The sequence below is a fragment of the Ostrinia nubilalis genome, chromosome 23, assembly GCF_963855985.1.
Source record: "Ostrinia nubilalis chromosome 23, ilOstNubi1.1, whole genome shotgun sequence".
NCBI classification, from domain to species: Eukaryota; Metazoa; Arthropoda; class Insecta; order Lepidoptera; family Crambidae; genus Ostrinia; species Ostrinia nubilalis.
The window spans coordinates 10,547,880-10,564,796 of NC_087110.1; the positions used below are offsets into that span (position 1 = coordinate 10,547,880).

Sequence of the window (16,917 nt, forward strand, 5' to 3'; positions counted from 1 at the left end):
TTAATTTAATTATATTTTATGTATACTACTGCTAACTAGTAGTTAATACATACATATTTCATATTGCATAGGTTTATCCACAGTAGACTGCCATGGACTGAAATTATTTTATAGAGCGTCCTCCTTAGGGTACCGTAGTCCTGACAAGGAACCCTTATTGTGATATAATATGAGCCTGCATTACATTCAGAATAGTAGGTACTCAGTGTCATTTAAGAATTTAAATATCAGAGTAAATGGAGGGGGTTTCTTCTTCATCAGATAGAATAGACAAAACATAAAATAGTGGAGTGATGATTGTATTTTCAATCTTACATATTTTTCAGCAATTCAGAATGTCTAAGCATAACTATTGCAGTGAGTGGGTGGTTGTTAATTAATGCCAATCCATATTAGAAATCCTGTTAACCACATAAATTGCAATTGCAATCCAAATCTTAACCTAATATTGATTGCAAAGTAAGAAATATCTGTCAGTTGGTTTTTTCCATGACATTTTACTTAAAACTTTAAAACAAGTTCATCCAAATACACTGAAGTGTTTTTGTAAGTATTTCTATGAAAAACAAGACCTATAATCGCTTTTAAGGTATGTGGATATTTCAGGCTATGTATTTCCATAAATTCATACTCTATCTTGCTTGAAATAAGCTCTAAAAACGCGTGTATCTTCAAGCTTTCGAGGTAGACGCTGCCTTATTGATCGGTCAAGGGGTTACTCCTGGGAAACACTGCTTGGAAAGTCGGCTCTATCTGTCCTTATCTCTCATATCATAATGTTAGGGTGGGCGACAGAGATGGGTAGAGTCGAATATTTTGGAATCGTTCTAAGAGTAGGGTCCTCAGATGCGCGCGCAAGCCTTACTAGCTAAGGGTTCCGTAGTTTTGGTCGGCACATCAAGGGACCGTGTGGCCTAATGGATAAGGCGTCGGACTTCGGATCCGAAGATTGCAGGTTCGAGTCCTGTCACGGTCGAATTCTCATTTTGTTTTTGATGGCCATGAGCTTTTCCTCCGAGCGAGAAGGGTGAGACGGTCATAATTACTAAGATCTGACACACAATGGCTAAAAAACGGCAAACTGAAACCTTCTTTTTGACTTGCACATAGTTAACATCAAAGCAAGGGCTACTGATTACTTTTTGACAATCATACAGGTTCCCAAGCACCTTTTGATAGTCAAAAGAAGTAGAAAGTCAAGCGACTATTCTGTATTCCGCAATTTCTATAGCATTAGCAGATAAATAGTATAGGCTACACTCATTATCTTCAATTATCATAAATCTACAATATCGTAACTATCTATTAGGCCTATAGAAACCAAATCCTTTGAAAAACACGAAAGTGTGGCGACTGGCATTACTTAACTTACTAATTTAAAGCTGCTAGCTGCTACGAGTATACACGTTGTGTGGAGCCGGCTTTTACCAACCAAAACCATAATTCATATGTACACTTTAACGTGACTCACAAGTCACGTTAAAGTGTACATATGAAAATATGTGAAACTAGACTTATTTTTATCGACAAAAAAGAGGTCAAAAATTTTTTGAGATATTTTTTAATTTTTTTATATAGATTTTTTTTTCTTCCAATTACCTACTTCTCGTAAAGAAAACGTAACAACTTTTAAACTAAGAGATATATCCTGATAAAATAAAAACAGTAATAATGCTAAATAATAGGCGATACTAAAAAAATACATAAAATACCCAGAAAATGCCGACAAATAATAAAAAAATATACTTTTGGAAAAAAAAAAAAACAGTATTGCCGGTTATTTAGCATTATTACTGTTTTTATTTTATCAGGATATACCTCTTATTTTAAAAGTTATTACGTTTTCTTTACGAGAAGTAATTGGAAGAAAAAAAATCTATAATTTTTTTTAAAAAAATCTTAAAATAATTTTGACCTCTTTTTTGTCGATAAAAGGTCTAGTTTCACATATTTTCATATGTACACTTTAACGTGACTCACACTGTATAATTCATAATATTGTACCAATTACAAGATTTTATTTATTTATACTTTCTAATCATAATGCTTTATACTTGCAAATGAGGTTCTTTTCATTGATACAACTTTAGCAAAGCTTGAGACTACGCAGTCCCATAACCCAAAAATGAAATGGTTTGACTTTGATTGAGCGTCTATCTAAGCGTCTATTTGACTCAGCGTCTATCTAAGCCCAAAGAGTTTCCGGTATGGTTTTCACGACCCCTTATTCATGTATTTAGGAATAAGGAAAGAGCATGGGTTAAATGGAAAAAGTATGGCAACAGGAGTGATTATGTGGAATTTAGCGATTATCGGTGTAGGTTCAAGGTGATGTCTAAAGAATGTTACTCTAAATACATAAGTGGCGTGGAAGAGAGCCTACGTAATGATGTCAAGACATTTTGGAGATTCGTAAATAGTCGTAAGTCCAAATCAGGATTACCGAGCACCATGTTATATAGCGACAATCGGACGACCCGGAGGGCATATGCAATCTATTCTCCCGTTTCTTTAGCTCAGTGTATGAGGAATCCTCGTTAGGTCGTTTTGATATTGACAACTTACCTACTGGTAGCAATGCCAATTGTGATATTTTATCTGAGATCAGTATTTCGTTGTCGGATATAGAGAGCGAACTCAAGCGACTGGATGTTACCAAAGGAGCCGGACCCGACGGCTTACCTCCCCTGTTCCTTAAATTAACTGCTAAAACCATCTGTAAACCACTATTTGTATTGTATAACCTGACTCTTCTTGAGGGTATAATTCCACTTGCCTGGAAGACTGCTAATATTACACCAGTTTTTAAAAGTGGTAGTAAGCGAGATGTTTCTAATTACCGACCTATCTCCTTATTGTCTGTTCTGTCTAAGGTCCTTGAACGCCTAGTACATAACATGGTGTACCCGATTGTGCATCGTTTAATAATTCCCGAACAACACGGATTTGTAAAGAAGAGATCAACTATTAGTAATTTACTTATTTATACAAACTTTCTTTTTGAACGCATGGACGCATGTGGACAAGTAGATGCAGTCTACACTGATTTCTGCAAGGCCTTTGACAAGGTAGATCATTTGCTGCTACTACATAAGCTTGCTTTTAATGGAATCAGGGGAAATTTACTACGTTGGTTTGCTTCATATGTCATGAATAGGACCCAAAGGGTCGTTGTAAATGGTTTCGCTTCAAACTCAATAATGGTGACCTCCGGCGTTCCTCAGGGCTCGATTCTTGGACCATTGCTCTTTGTGTTGTTTGTTAATGACATTGGTAACTGTTTCTTAAACTCAAATTTTCTTTCATACGCAGATGACCTAAAGGTCTATCATAGTATAGTTAATATTGATGACTGTAATAAATTGCAAGAGGACCTTAACCGGCTTTCTGAATATTGTATTGAAAACAAGCTTTGTCTTAGTCTTAACAAGTGTAAGAGCATCACTTTCACAAAAAAGGCCAATGTTGTTAAATGTCAGTATGGATTGTGTGGTGCACCTTTGGAACATGTCTCGGTGATGAAAGACTTGGGTATTGTTTTCGATTCTAAGTTGCACTTCGAAGATCATATTGAATACATTACCAACAAAGCATTTCAAATATACGGATTTGTAATAAGGACAGGTGTCTGTTTTAAACGTCCTCAGTCCTATCTACTCTCTACTCTTGTTCAAATCTCTCATTAGATCTCAATTGGAATATGCCACAATTATATGGAACCCATTTTACGCCAAGTACAGTGACCGCTTAGAGCTCGTTCAGCGAAAGTTTTTACGTGTCGTTGAATACAAATGTTTCCACAGAAAACTGTCATATAATAATCTTATTAGTAAGTACTCACTTCAGTCGCTATTTAAGAGGAGATTGCTCTTGGATCAAATGATATTATACAATATTTGCCACCATAAATTTGATTGTACTGACATTATCAATCAAATTCAATACAGAGTACCGAGCCGTATAGGCCGTTCTTGTAGTACATTAAACTTTCGTCTGTTTGAACCTAAATTCGCAAGAACACACGCCGGAGAGCGGGCTCCTTTGAGGAGAATTATGAAATCATACAATCAATACTTTTTTGATCTGGATTTATTTGCTTTATCGCCTAGTAAATTTAAGAGTAATGTTATATTATTGTTGGATACAATTATTTAAATCCTTAAATCTTTGTCGTATTAAGTCCTTTAACTTGTTGCATTTCCCTTGTCTGCCATTTTCGTTTTCTGTTGTGTGATCGGTGCTTGCCGTATAGCCTTGACTGTGGGTATAATATGTAATGTATAACTGCACTAAGCCAACTTAAATAATTGGTAATACGGTTGTTTCCTAACTTTTGTCTTATAACTTGTCAATTTTAACCTACCAAACTTAGCATGGAATTTATTGTCAGAAACTTAAAATCAGTTAAATAATTACTTCAAACGTGTGCGACCTTAGTAGCTGTTCTATTTATTATTTTCGTGGATAACGGTGCTGGTTGTGCATTTATTTAAGATATATCTGTAAGACTTTTTGTAAAACCGTTTGTACAATTGTTTGTTGTCCCTAATAAAATAAAATAAAATAAAAAAAAAATTGAGTAAAGGGTAATGTAATCGTAATGTAGGTAGGACCTAGGTAGTTACTGACTGTGATAAATGATATTCGATGTGTCTCCAATGTTACGGATACAGTTAGTCATCTAACAAAAATAAAGTTGCAACTTTACTTTTGAAAGCACACGTTTAATGAAATTGCGCTCTCTTTAATTAAAGAGCTATAAAGCTGTTTAGGTAATACTAAAAATAAGTATATTACACTTACTCCCAATATGTTTTATGAGTTTTTAAATTAAAGTCAATCAGAATTTAATGAATAAGTAGTGAACCTTCTTAACTTATCTCAATTCTAAGTATTCTAAGGTGTCAAGTTATCTAATTTGATTACAGTTAAGAGGGAAATGGACAATTAACGATGGGAACTGTGTTTTTTACGTAACCATAATGTTTTGTTGCTTTGGTTAAATGCCGAAGAATAGAAAATCCAGTTAGTGAAGTAATTTTCTCAAGCACAATGAGATTCATTGGAACCGTTTGCGCCACCTGTGACCGGTTGTGTAACTAAATGGTGTCATCTTCAGGTAGTACTTCTACTCGCCGACAGATGGCGCAAATTACATATTTTAAAATTGTTCATTGATGAGAAAAAATGCTTGTTTTTTGGCTAAGATTATTAAGAAATTGTTTTTTTTTGTTTCAGGAACATTAAAAACATCATTTGTTGCGGGTTCAACATTTACAGTCCATTGGCATTTGGCGTATGCGCATCGTGTAAGTTTCTTTCAGATTTGTATGTCACATTTAACCAATAAACATAAGAGGATGTTTAACCTTGCCTTTTTAGGGAAATTTAGAATGGGGCAAGCTTGTAAGGGGAAAATGGGAATGTCACTTTTTTACACTTATCTTGCATTTATTGATACTAAGTATGTCGATTGATATAAACTCACGACATCTTCTACATTTATGTGTTGACAGGGTGGATTCAGTTTGAGAATATTAGATGAGCTGGAACGGCCAGTTCTGGACCTGACACCGAGAGCAGCTGGCTCTGAATTCGTGCGAGATGACGTTACGTAAGTATTACTTAATTATTTATCGTTCGTTCGTTTCAGCCAAATGACGTCCACTGCCGGACAAGGCTTTCCATAACGACCGGTCCTACGCTGCTCGTATCCAGGTTCTTCCCGCGACCTTCATCAGATCGTCGGTCCACCTAGTAGGAGGCCTGCCCACGCTACGTCTTCCGGCCCGTGGTTGTCACTCGAGAACTGTTCTGTCCAAACCATTGTATTTCGTTGCAACTTTTTACTTAAAAAATAATTAAAATTAAGATCTACACGAATTCAATAAATTACAAATATAATTAAACTTTCCAGGGCCCAAAAATACGAAGTCCGTCTGCCCGGCGACTTCACCTGTGAGAACTGCACGTTACAACTGCAACGAGAGGCTGGCGAATGGGGCGCCAACTACCGGTTCTGGTCCTGCGCTGACATCGATATTGTGCCTCGTAAGTTAATGTTCAGGGGGCATAGTGTGAGTTAACGTCAGACGTCCTAAGTAGTGAGCGCGTTAAAAATTTATGAAAATTTTAGTTCTTTAACTTTAGTTCGGACTAGGGGCGCTGTACATTTTTTTCGCGTTCACTAGGACGACGTTTGATGTGAACTCACACCAAGCCCTCAGCTCATTTTGTCTCCTTGTCGTTCTTGCCATTTTGTAAGAACACAGCCTTTCAATTTACCAAAGGCAAATTGAGGATTTGGCCCACAATCCTCGACATAGGGCAGACAGACTCTAGCATAACAACTTTCGTCTTCGAATCGTTTGCATATTCGATAAAATTCTATACTCAACCTTCGAATTAAACGATAACATGACAATTTTGTCTCTCAAAATAAGTTTCGTGCAAGCATTTCTCATACTAAGTTAACTTTACGACACGTTCGCAAGAGCGCTGTTGTTGTTGTCGTACTAAATCTTTTGATGGCGATTCGAATAGGCAAACGATTCAAACTCGAAAGTTATTCGTGCTAGCCGTACTGGTTGGGTTGTTGCATGTTTATTTCTTCCTTGATCGCCATTTAGGCCCGGTTTCTACCAAGGCAAAGTGGAGCGGAGAAGAGAGATGTGTCGGGCGGACTCATTTTTCTATAGAATTTGATAGCGATGGCGGCGCGGCGTGGAGCGGAGCTGTGCGGAGCCAATAAAAGATGTGGAAATAATGAAATCTGATTGGTTATTCAAAACACATCTCCGCTCCGCTCAACCTTGGTGTTAAACGAACCGTATACCTCGTCTTATGTGCCGTACGTCAAGATGTTTTTTGGGGGAAGCTTATGACACAGTGATGAAGAATGTTATGAATGTCAGTCAGACAGCCAGGTTCCTAAGACTGGTTTTCACACCCACATACCTCTAATTCACAATACTAGTTTTTGGTATTTGGTCACTATTAAGCAACCACTACAATTAGTTGACTTCTTTTGTTGATTAGATAAAGATTACTTGTATGACAGATTCAAATGCAAAGTAATGAATTATTCAAGACTTATAAGTACCTTTGGTATGAAGAAAGTAGCCTTTTGATTGACAAGGACGATCTTAATCTACAGCAGGTTGTTTTGAAGTTATGATCAGGCTTAATTTTGATGTGACATTTATGTAAATATTTGTATAAATTACATTTGGCCTTGGTAGCAAGTTTCCTGGAACAATGTGAATAGTTATTGTTTATTATCAAAGACAATAACAACGAAATTATCAAGGCTAATATTATGGTTAGCTTCTAAATATTCCTTAGTAAATTAAAGAGATTAAGGTATGAGTACGTACGACATTTCAGATGGTTTAGTGTCTTTGTTTCTTCTTCGTTTGTACAAAATATATATCTCATAATAATGACACCACAATCATTTAGGCATAAACTTAACAGCTTATGGTTATATGTATAGAACCATTATGGTTTGTACATAATGATTCCCATACCTACATAAAAACCTGTTTTACACTTACCTTTATTGAAATCAAAAACTGGTATTATCTACGCTTAGGTGATTGCAAAATTATTACTTAACAGAGATGGTCACTGAAGATATTATTTTGCTGTAATAATGGTTATCTAGAGTCACAATGAATGGTTTTATAAGATTGCGGTAAAAGCATTGGTGCTAAAAGCTAACAAATTAACGGTAATAACTGTGAGAAAGTTCTTTTGCATTAGGAAGTGGAGTGTAGGTGTAAATTATGATTTTATGATGTAAGGCTTGAAACGTCTGCTTGGAAAAAATGAAGAGTAAATAAAGATTCACTTTACAGTTTACTTAACTTTGAAACTTATGTAAAACTTTTTTCTTACGTCAAGCCTTTACCTGGTGGTTGCAGAATTAATACTACAATTTTTGAAATTTAGTGAGATACCTATTGTAAAAAAAATGATTTTTTTCCTCTTACCAGTTAAGAAGTTCAATTCTTTCGAGATCGATATTCACTGAACGCTTTGCAGTTTCAAATCATTTACTACTTTACTTATTTACTGCTCAACTTATGATTGGACAGCACAGCAAGCCAAATACTGTGGCATATTATCTAGTGTAAGGTGTTATTTTACACCATGTACAGTTTTGATGCGCTGTCTGTCGACCACATATGAATCTTAAATACTTTATAACAATAGAACAAGAACAAAAAATATATATATTTGTCTCGTAAAAGGTTATAATTATACAACAGTGGTATGATATAAAATAGTCTATGACTCAATGATAACAGTATTTTTATTGCTCCACAGGCAAAGACTACCACGAGACCTGTTCCGGAAAGGGTTTCCACATCCTAGGCCGTTGCAAATGCAACAAGATGTACTACGGGTCTCGCTGCCAGTTCTCTGACGAGTGTCTGGAGGATACCGACTGTGGACTCCGAGGGAAGTGTATGGAGACCAACTCCACTGAGGCTCCAGCTAAAGTGTGCTATTGTCCGTTCGGGTTCTACGGGAAAGGGTGTAATAAGAGTAAGTGTATTTCACTTTGCATGATTTTAACGAGGTTTTTAGGGCGCTAGATTAATTTTTCCGTGTGTTTATTATGCTTTGAAGGGCATTGTTCAATCCTGGTTTTACTCTACACATGATCAGAAAGAATTGTATATTCGAGTGTTAAATTTGACGATAGTGACATCTAGTATTGATTATTTGCAATGAATTATGTTAAAGAAGAAAATTAATTCTGTACAATTTGAAAAGTTGTAATTTGCATCAAGATTTTTAGTTTAACCCTTATTCCGTCTTTTTAAGGTCTGAATAATGTGAAATATGGACCATAATTCTACTTACAAACCGTCCTTAACAATCCATTATTTCATTTTCGTTCAAAATGTTAACCGTACTACTGCCATCTAGTGTCGAGTGGCGACACTAACCAGATAGCGCCATCTATTATTTATTTCCATAAACAAATTATAAATAAATAAATAAATAAATAAATCTTTGGACAATTTCACACAGCGCCAGCTAGCCCCAAAGTAAGCAACTTAATGCTTGTGTTATGGGTGCTAGCTTGACGGATACACTACTTATATACTTTTTTTTTTTTTTTAAATACATACATATTATACATAGTAACACCCAGACCCGTCACAGAAATTAAAATTCATCATTTCAATTTCTGCCCGGCCGGGAATTGAACCCGGAACCTCTCGGCATAGTAGTCCGTTCTGAACCACTACACCAAACGGCCGACAAAATTCACCTTTTTGACGTGCTATTCTTACTTTTCAGAGGCACCATGGAAGGACAAGAAGGTGAACTTAGGTCTTTACACAAAGAAGGAGCTTTCAAAGGAGTTCAATTTGTACTGGAGGGTGCTGAAGGATGAAGCGGAGATTGAGGTCATCATGATGGTCAACGGAACATCGTATGCTGGTAAAAAAAACTCATTTATTTATGCAAGTAGACTTTTAAAAAGCACTTTTACACGTCCCAGTATTAACCCTACCACTGCTTCAGGACAATAAATGGGCCTGTAGCGAGAAAAAGCAGCGCAAGAAACTCAGTCACTATTGTATTGCTTTTAAAATAGATTGAAAAATGTCTTGCCTTTTCTATTCACGTCTCTTTAGTGGTTTGAAAGTTGATGCCACTAGGCCCTAGGTTCGATTCCTAAATGGGTCAGAAAATGAATTTACTGTATTTTAGGCCAATTAATTTAAGTTTGAAGTGAAATGTGATTACAACATAATTCTGTTCTTTCTTAGGTTTGGGCTGGCGACCAAGTGGACTGACGAAAGAATGTAAAAACTTTCCAGTGTTGGGGCCTTCTATTGACGAAAAACGTAAGTTGAGTAAATGTTTTGAAGTACAGTCGACAGCATACCAAGCTACACTTTTTAGTTGACTTACTTGACTGAAGGTCCTCCATCGCGTTCGGTCTTGAGCTTCGCGTTTGATCTCGCTCCAAGTCTTGCCGATCTTCTTCGCCTCGTCCGCTACAGTGCGCCGCCAAGTTTGCCTGGGGCGACCACGTTTGCGTTTTCCTTGGGGGTTCCAATCCAGAGCCTGCTTGGGGATGCACTTTTTAGTTACAATTAATTAATTAGAAAACTAGAAGCGATTGCGAATTTGCAATTTGTTACAAGATGAAAAAAAAAATTCAAAACCATATTACGTTTTATCTGTATCGTTATTATTCTTATTTTAGAGAGTACGCCAAAACCAGAGCCGTTACCCGAACCGGAGCCCAAAGCGGAACCGGAGCCGAAAGCGGAGCCAGAACCATCGGCTGAACCCGCGGCCGAACCAGCTGCCGAACCCGTGGCCGAACCGAGCGCCGAACCCGTGGCGAAGCCCGAACCGAGCGCCGAGCCTGAGCCAACGGCAGGTGAGAATATTTGAATTCATCATCATCATCATCATTTCAGCCATAGGACGTCTACTGCTGAACATAGGCCTCCCCCAAAGCTTTCCATGTTGATCGATTGGTAGCGGCCTGCGTCCAGCGCTTCCCTGCTACCTTTACGATGTCGTCGGGCCACCTTAAATATAATATTTGAATTAAAAACGATTAACAACATCCACCCGATAATTAAAATAAAGGAAACTATACATAGAATAAAATAATATTTCTTGGACTTTGTTAAAAATAGTGCTATTCTTTCCCAGCTCATTACATGTTGCTTAAACTTGACGATTATTTTATTTTCTAATTTATAGATTTGCTAATTCCGATCATGGTGGGTTTTGTTTGGGTATAGGGATTATCCTAATATCTTTCGAAAAATAAAACACTCGTAGTCAGGTAATAATTATGGCGAATCATTAATTTTAGTTTGGTGCCCTCCCTGAACGTGATAATGTTTAAAAAATAGAATGAAAATAATTCAAATTCAATCTTATCTTAAATTTTTCACATTTTCAGAACCCAAACCCGAGCCAGAACCCACTTCAGAGCCGGCGCCCGAGCCAGAAGCCACTTCAACTTCTCCAATAGAGAGCGACAACCGCAACAAACGCGTGGCGATGCATTCGCTAGACGGATTCGACTTCAAAAACTTGGGAAACGACGTCACTGTCAAGACGAGCATATCGTACAAAGTTTCTAGTTCTAAAGGTAACAAATACTTTTTGATTTGTAATATTAGTTACAAGTTTTCTTCTACAAAGTACCCTAGTATTATTTTATTTTCTTTTTGTGTCAAATAGTTTTTTTCTTATTCTTATTCTTAGATAGGTGACTATCGCCCGTATTCACAAACGATGCTTGCTTAAGTGAAGCAGCAAATCAACGCACAGCGTTGAATACAGCTCTGTGATTGGTTCGTGTGTCACCCTGTGCGTCCACGCGCACTGTAAGACCTCATAGTAATGTTTGTGAATACGGGCGTATAGCTTTTCCGCCCAATAGTTTTTGTGTGAAGGACTTAAAAAAACATAACTAGCCTCACAAACTTTTACTTATACTTTATAATTATGTAGTATCCTGGTTGACAGAATTTTTAATATTTTACTGTATTATTTTTTACAGGACGCCGAAAACGCGAAACATCAACCAACAGCAGTAAGTTCCAATACTTTTAAATCAAGCAATTATAAATAAAGTAATAAAAACTGCACTATAACACACGAACGCTAAAAGCAGGCATTTGCCACGCAAAAATAGCACATAATTGGCAAAAAACTAACAGTAAATGTATAATATATCACAGGACACATAGCCTCAAAATTTGACTAAAGCACGTTTTGTTAAGTCTACCTATTTTTAGGTCAGCTAAATGTTTCAGGGATGATATAAAATGGGCGTCATAGGGTCCCAATAGCTATGAAGCTTGAAACAGCGTGTAAGATGTCATTATACCCGACATCTATGGGATATGTGGTCTGTGAGAAACACTAATGTATATAATGCTGCATGGTCCCCTTATTTTTGCAGATGTGGAAACAACGACCTCTTTTGTCCCTGAAACCACCCCTATCCCTGAACCCGAACCTACCTCCGCGCCAGAACCCACCCCAGAACCCAAATCTGAGTCTACCCCAAAGCCTAAATCTAAACCAAAGTTTGCACCAAAGTCTAAACGCTTACCACTTAACCATTCCGCGCTGAATCCCATTCCGGGAACTAAATCGGTGCTAGAGCCCAAGGCTGCATCTAAGCTTGAGGTAGAGCCTACGCCTGAACCTACCTCAGAACCCACTTCTGAGCCAGAACCCACTTCTGAACCTACATCAGAACCGGAACCTACAGCTGAGCCTAAATCTGAGCCAGAACCTACAGCGGAGCCTAAATCAGAGCCAGAACCTAATCCAGAGCCAAAATTTGAGCCTGAACCCACGGCCGAACCCAAATCTGAACCTGAACCATCCCCAGAACCGAAATCAGAGCCCGAACCCACGCCAGAACCCAAATCAGAGCCAGAACCGTCCCCCGAACCGAAATCAGAACCAAGCCCTCAACCAGAGCCAAAAGCCGAGCCTGAGCCTTCCCCGGAACCCAAATCAGAACCCGAACCCTCCCCAGAACCCAAATCCGAGCCAGAACCTTCTCCAGAACCCAAATCAGAACCCGAACCCTCCCCAGAACCCAAATCTGAGCCAGAACCATCCCCAGAACCGAAATCTGAGCCAGAACCATCCCCAGAACCCAAATCTGAGCCAGAACCCTCCCCAGAACCGAAATCTGAGCCAGAACCATCCCCAGAACCCAAATCTAAGCCAGAACCATCCCCAGAACCCACTAAAGCCGAGTCGGATACCGAGATATTGCTAGTCAAGGGACTTACCGAAGAAGCAGGTAACGCACTAGCTTTGCACTTAAAAAGTATAGTCTGCAGCAATAATAATATTCTACAGCAATTTAATACGATAAAAACAACAGTGATCTACTTATAACGTTATTTAGTTAGTGTGCTGTACCTAGTCGGCCATTTTTGTTTGCGAGATTGCAATTTTTTATTGGAGCAGACTATACTTTGGTTGTTTGAGTTGGTACAAAGCGAAATGAGAAAGAATAATCATCAGTCAACTGTACCCACTTGAAGAACTTATTTCCATTGATAAAATAAAATAAAGAACTATAAAAAAATTACTAATTAAGAAGATTAAAAGTTTGGTAACAATTTAATTTTATCAATGGATTACATTGAATTATATTTGTATAGCATTTATGTATAGCACAGTAGACATTAATATAATTAATTATTACTGACATAGAAACCGTCTACTAAATAAATTACATTTGAAGAAGACTAATATATTTGTTCTGTGACTAACTTATCTTAATTCATAATAAATACGAGTAACTTGTCTTTTACCATAAAAAATAATTTCCAAATGTAGAATTATTCCTAGATGAAGTAAAATTGTAAAATGTTGACTCAAAGTTTTGAAATTGTATTTTATTCAGACCTTATTCATAAACGACTCTCTTATATGAATTTGCACTGAAAAATAGTTTCACACCTGTCATTGGTCGAAATATTTAAGTTCAACCAATCACTGACTTTAGTTTGACCAAAGACAATCTATTAATCTTTTCTTTATAATCTTAAATTCATATTTGATCGTCGTTTGTATAATCTATCTTTGTGTTCTGCACGAGTACTACTTATCTTTTTATCTTTACTTTTTTTCTATCTGTGTCTGTACTTCTATGCTTCTTTATTCTATGCTTCTTCGTGCCTTGCCTTTGCTTCGCTTTGTTGTTTCAAGATCATTCTTCCTTCTATCCTTTTACCCTTTCCTCAGATGTTTTAATTGTGTATTAACTTTGTTATGTTCTTTTCAGCAGTAATTGATAACTTTCACTATTATTTACTTTTCGATTCACTAACTAAATACATTTTCTGTTAATTTTACCCTCAATAAAACATTTACTTGTAGTAACATTAATAGACTTACTTACATAACGTTCAGATATGGACAGAAATATCAACATAGATTGATTGTTGAGCAGTTTTAAAAATTAACTGAAAATATATCTGAGAATTAGATTTACTAAAATTAATTCAATTCAATAGCCATACATTTTATTTGGTGTAGAATTTTTACATATTCATGAGTAGGTACAGAAAATAATCTAATTATAAAAAAATATTATTAAACTCAACAGCTCTATAAACTTTAAAGTATTAGTATGTGGCCTACATAAAGAACTTTTACATGTCCCAAATATCCCTATCATCCCTTCGGGACAATAATCTGTAGGGTAACCTTATTTTATTCACTCAATTTTGACACTAGTATCCAATAGATTGTTGATGATTCCAGGCTACTTCCCTGCACACGAATACACTCCCAAGTTCGATTTCAACCCCATGGACTGTACCGATATCGTCATAGGCACCGCTAGAGGGAACTACCATCGCGTTCTGGACTATTACACTAGAGACAGGTAATGTAGCATTACAGTTGACAGTCATCATCATCATCTCAGCCATAGGATGTCCACTGCTGAACGTAGGCCTCCTCCAATGCTTTCCATGTTGCCCGGTTGGTAGCGGCCTGCGTCCAGCGCCTTCCAGCTACCTTTATGATGTCGGTCCACCTTGTGGGTGGACGTCACACGCTGCGTTTTCCTATATAATGATTTCCTAAGGCTGGATTGCACCATCTTACTTTAACTATAACAAACTTCAAGTCTGTCAAACTCCATACAAAAAACACCGGTTATGGTTATAGTTACGGTTCAAATAAGGTGTTGCAGCTTAGCCTTAAAGACTTTCAAACGGTTCTAGACAAGTATGAAAATACCTCATTACTGCAAAATACCGAGGGTTTTCGTTTACCTTTATGGAATCTAGATTTTCGGATATTCAGACATATAGTTTAACTTTATTTATCTGACAGATAAGTTCCCAACGTAAACTACAGTGACTTTATCAGCAAGTGATGAAAACCCTTTTCTCACACCGTCCTTATTTACTCCAAGTTTCTAAGAACATGTTTTGATTTCCAGGTCTACCCCACGCGTGGACACCTTCTGGGGAGGCCACGATGACGTCACAGCAGCCGCTGGGTTCGAGGAGAATGGCGTCACCACCATTATGTTCAGGAAGAAGATTAAGGTATAGCAATGAATTCTTCCCATTGGATGATACGCGATAGTTTCGTTCTGAAAGGCCCCTCGCCCACGGCGTCTTTTTGTAGCGATGCAGTAGCGATTCTGTCGCGCGTTCGCAGCGATACAGTCACTTTGCGGTCGCTTCTGTGTGCCTATCCCACATAAACGTGCTTCTGTCGCGATACGATGTGAGCTCAATGATATTATAGAACTATAGATATGTTACGTTCATAGAAATTACGATTTTAATCCGTGCCGAGCTATTCCAAATTGCACACATTGACAAATGTAACTGATAAGTGAAACAAAAGATACGAAATAGCACGCAAATGAAAGAGATAGCTATAGTTTTAACGATTCTGCACTAACTAATCTATGTCCGCAGCGCACGCATCCTTATACCGCTCTAACGTCAAAATAAGATCGCTTTCTCTTTCTTACTTGAACATGGCGCATGGCGTCTTGATTGTTTGCATAAATAATTGAAAATATAAATACTAAATAATTTTGCATAATCACATGTGGTAAGAGATCCCTTGTATTTTGTTTACTTTAGAGTCATAATTGGTACACTTTCGAAACACACACGATGGCATTTTTTATTTATTTTGGTAAGAACACAGGAACTTACGGTGTGGTACGCACGCGATTGCGCACGACGCAGGCCATACGAAGACTAAACACAAGACGTCCCAATTGGGACGTATTTGAGTATTCACAGCGCGAGCGCTTATAACATATCTGCTTTTGTTTTTATATAATATCATTGTGTGAGCTATTCTACAACAAATATATTATTATGTGGTCTGATATGCTGTTGACTGTACTTCTTATCTACTTATTAATTGAAATAAACTAAGTATATTAGCCAAAGCTGTGTGTACCTGTTATTGGCATGCATACACACTAAACTTCTATATGTAAGATTTTCATGTAATTATTTTGTATGTAATGTTGTTGGTATACCGTAATAAATAAATAAATAGATACAAACGCAATACTCTCGCGCTTCTATCGAGATGCAAACGCGATTTAGTAACCCTCCCTTCATTCTCTCTCCGATGTCATCCGAAACGGTCGCGCGTTTATATCGATACAGTCGCTCGTTTACGAAACGCGCGACAGCATCACTACAAAAAGTCGCCGTGGGCGAGAGCCCTTATAATATTTATTAATGTTTTACAAATTTTAATGCAAAATGGCATTTATTAAAATTAAATAAGATACCACAGTGTTTAGCTTGTTGTGCCTTAACAAATACCTTTTTTTGCCCTTATTTTCAGGCCAAAGAACCCACCGACCACTCCATAGTGGATGACCTGATGCATATCATCTGGGCGAGGGGACAGGAGCCCAACAAATATGTGCACTCGCCCCCCTCGGGCATAGAAAAGGGGACGGCTGCTACCGGAGACTTCTACAGGCAAGACGAGTTGAAGTACCACGGGCATGGATCGCAGCGGGGAGTGACGAGGATCAACTTCTTTGGTGAGTGATTTTGACACATGTTTCTAGAATATTAGGGTCGATTTTTGTGTAGTATTGGAGCCAGTGCGGAGTGCGCTGGATACATCTATAGGCGTGAAGTGACAAGCTTCAAATCCTATGGTCAGCTATTCCTAGAGTCATAGAGACTACTTTAGCCTAACGACAGGACCCCAACAAATACGTGCACTCTCCCGCTTCGGACTTAGAAAAGGGGACGGCTGCTACCGGAGACTTCTACAGGCAAGACGAGTTGAAGTATCACGGGCATGGATCGCAGCGGGGTGTGACCAGGATTAACTTCTTTGGTGAGCGATTTTGAGACATATTCATAGAGC

General features: G+C 37.7%; 1 protein-coding gene and 1 non-coding gene across 2 annotated transcripts in view; both read left to right on the forward strand.

Moving 5' to 3' along the window:
• LOC135083233 (uncharacterized) overlaps positions 1 to 16,917 on the forward strand; it is a 95,106-nt gene that overhangs the window by 59,953 nt on the left and 18,236 nt on the right. Inside the window, exons 4-16 of the mRNA XM_063977970.1 lie at positions 5,239 to 5,309; positions 5,517 to 5,614; positions 5,918 to 6,051; positions 8,332 to 8,553; positions 9,319 to 9,462; positions 9,795 to 9,872; positions 10,238 to 10,417; positions 10,955 to 11,146; positions 11,561 to 11,593; positions 11,966 to 12,826; positions 14,302 to 14,425; positions 14,990 to 15,098; positions 16,378 to 16,582. Coding sequence (XP_063834040.1) covers positions 5,239 to 5,309; positions 5,517 to 5,614; positions 5,918 to 6,051; positions 8,332 to 8,553; positions 9,319 to 9,462; positions 9,795 to 9,872; positions 10,238 to 10,417; positions 10,955 to 11,146; positions 11,561 to 11,593; positions 11,966 to 12,826; positions 14,302 to 14,425; positions 14,990 to 15,098; positions 16,378 to 16,582 — 2,451 coding nt within the window. The remainder of the gene's footprint in view (positions 1 to 5,238; positions 5,310 to 5,516; positions 5,615 to 5,917; positions 6,052 to 8,331; positions 8,554 to 9,318; positions 9,463 to 9,794; positions 9,873 to 10,237; positions 10,418 to 10,954; positions 11,147 to 11,560; positions 11,594 to 11,965; positions 12,827 to 14,301; positions 14,426 to 14,989; positions 15,099 to 16,377; positions 16,583 to 16,917) is intronic.
• Positions 904 to 976, forward strand: Trnar-ucg (transfer RNA arginine (anticodon UCG)). Its single transcript has one exon. It is a non-coding gene; the product is annotated as a tRNA-Arg (tRNA).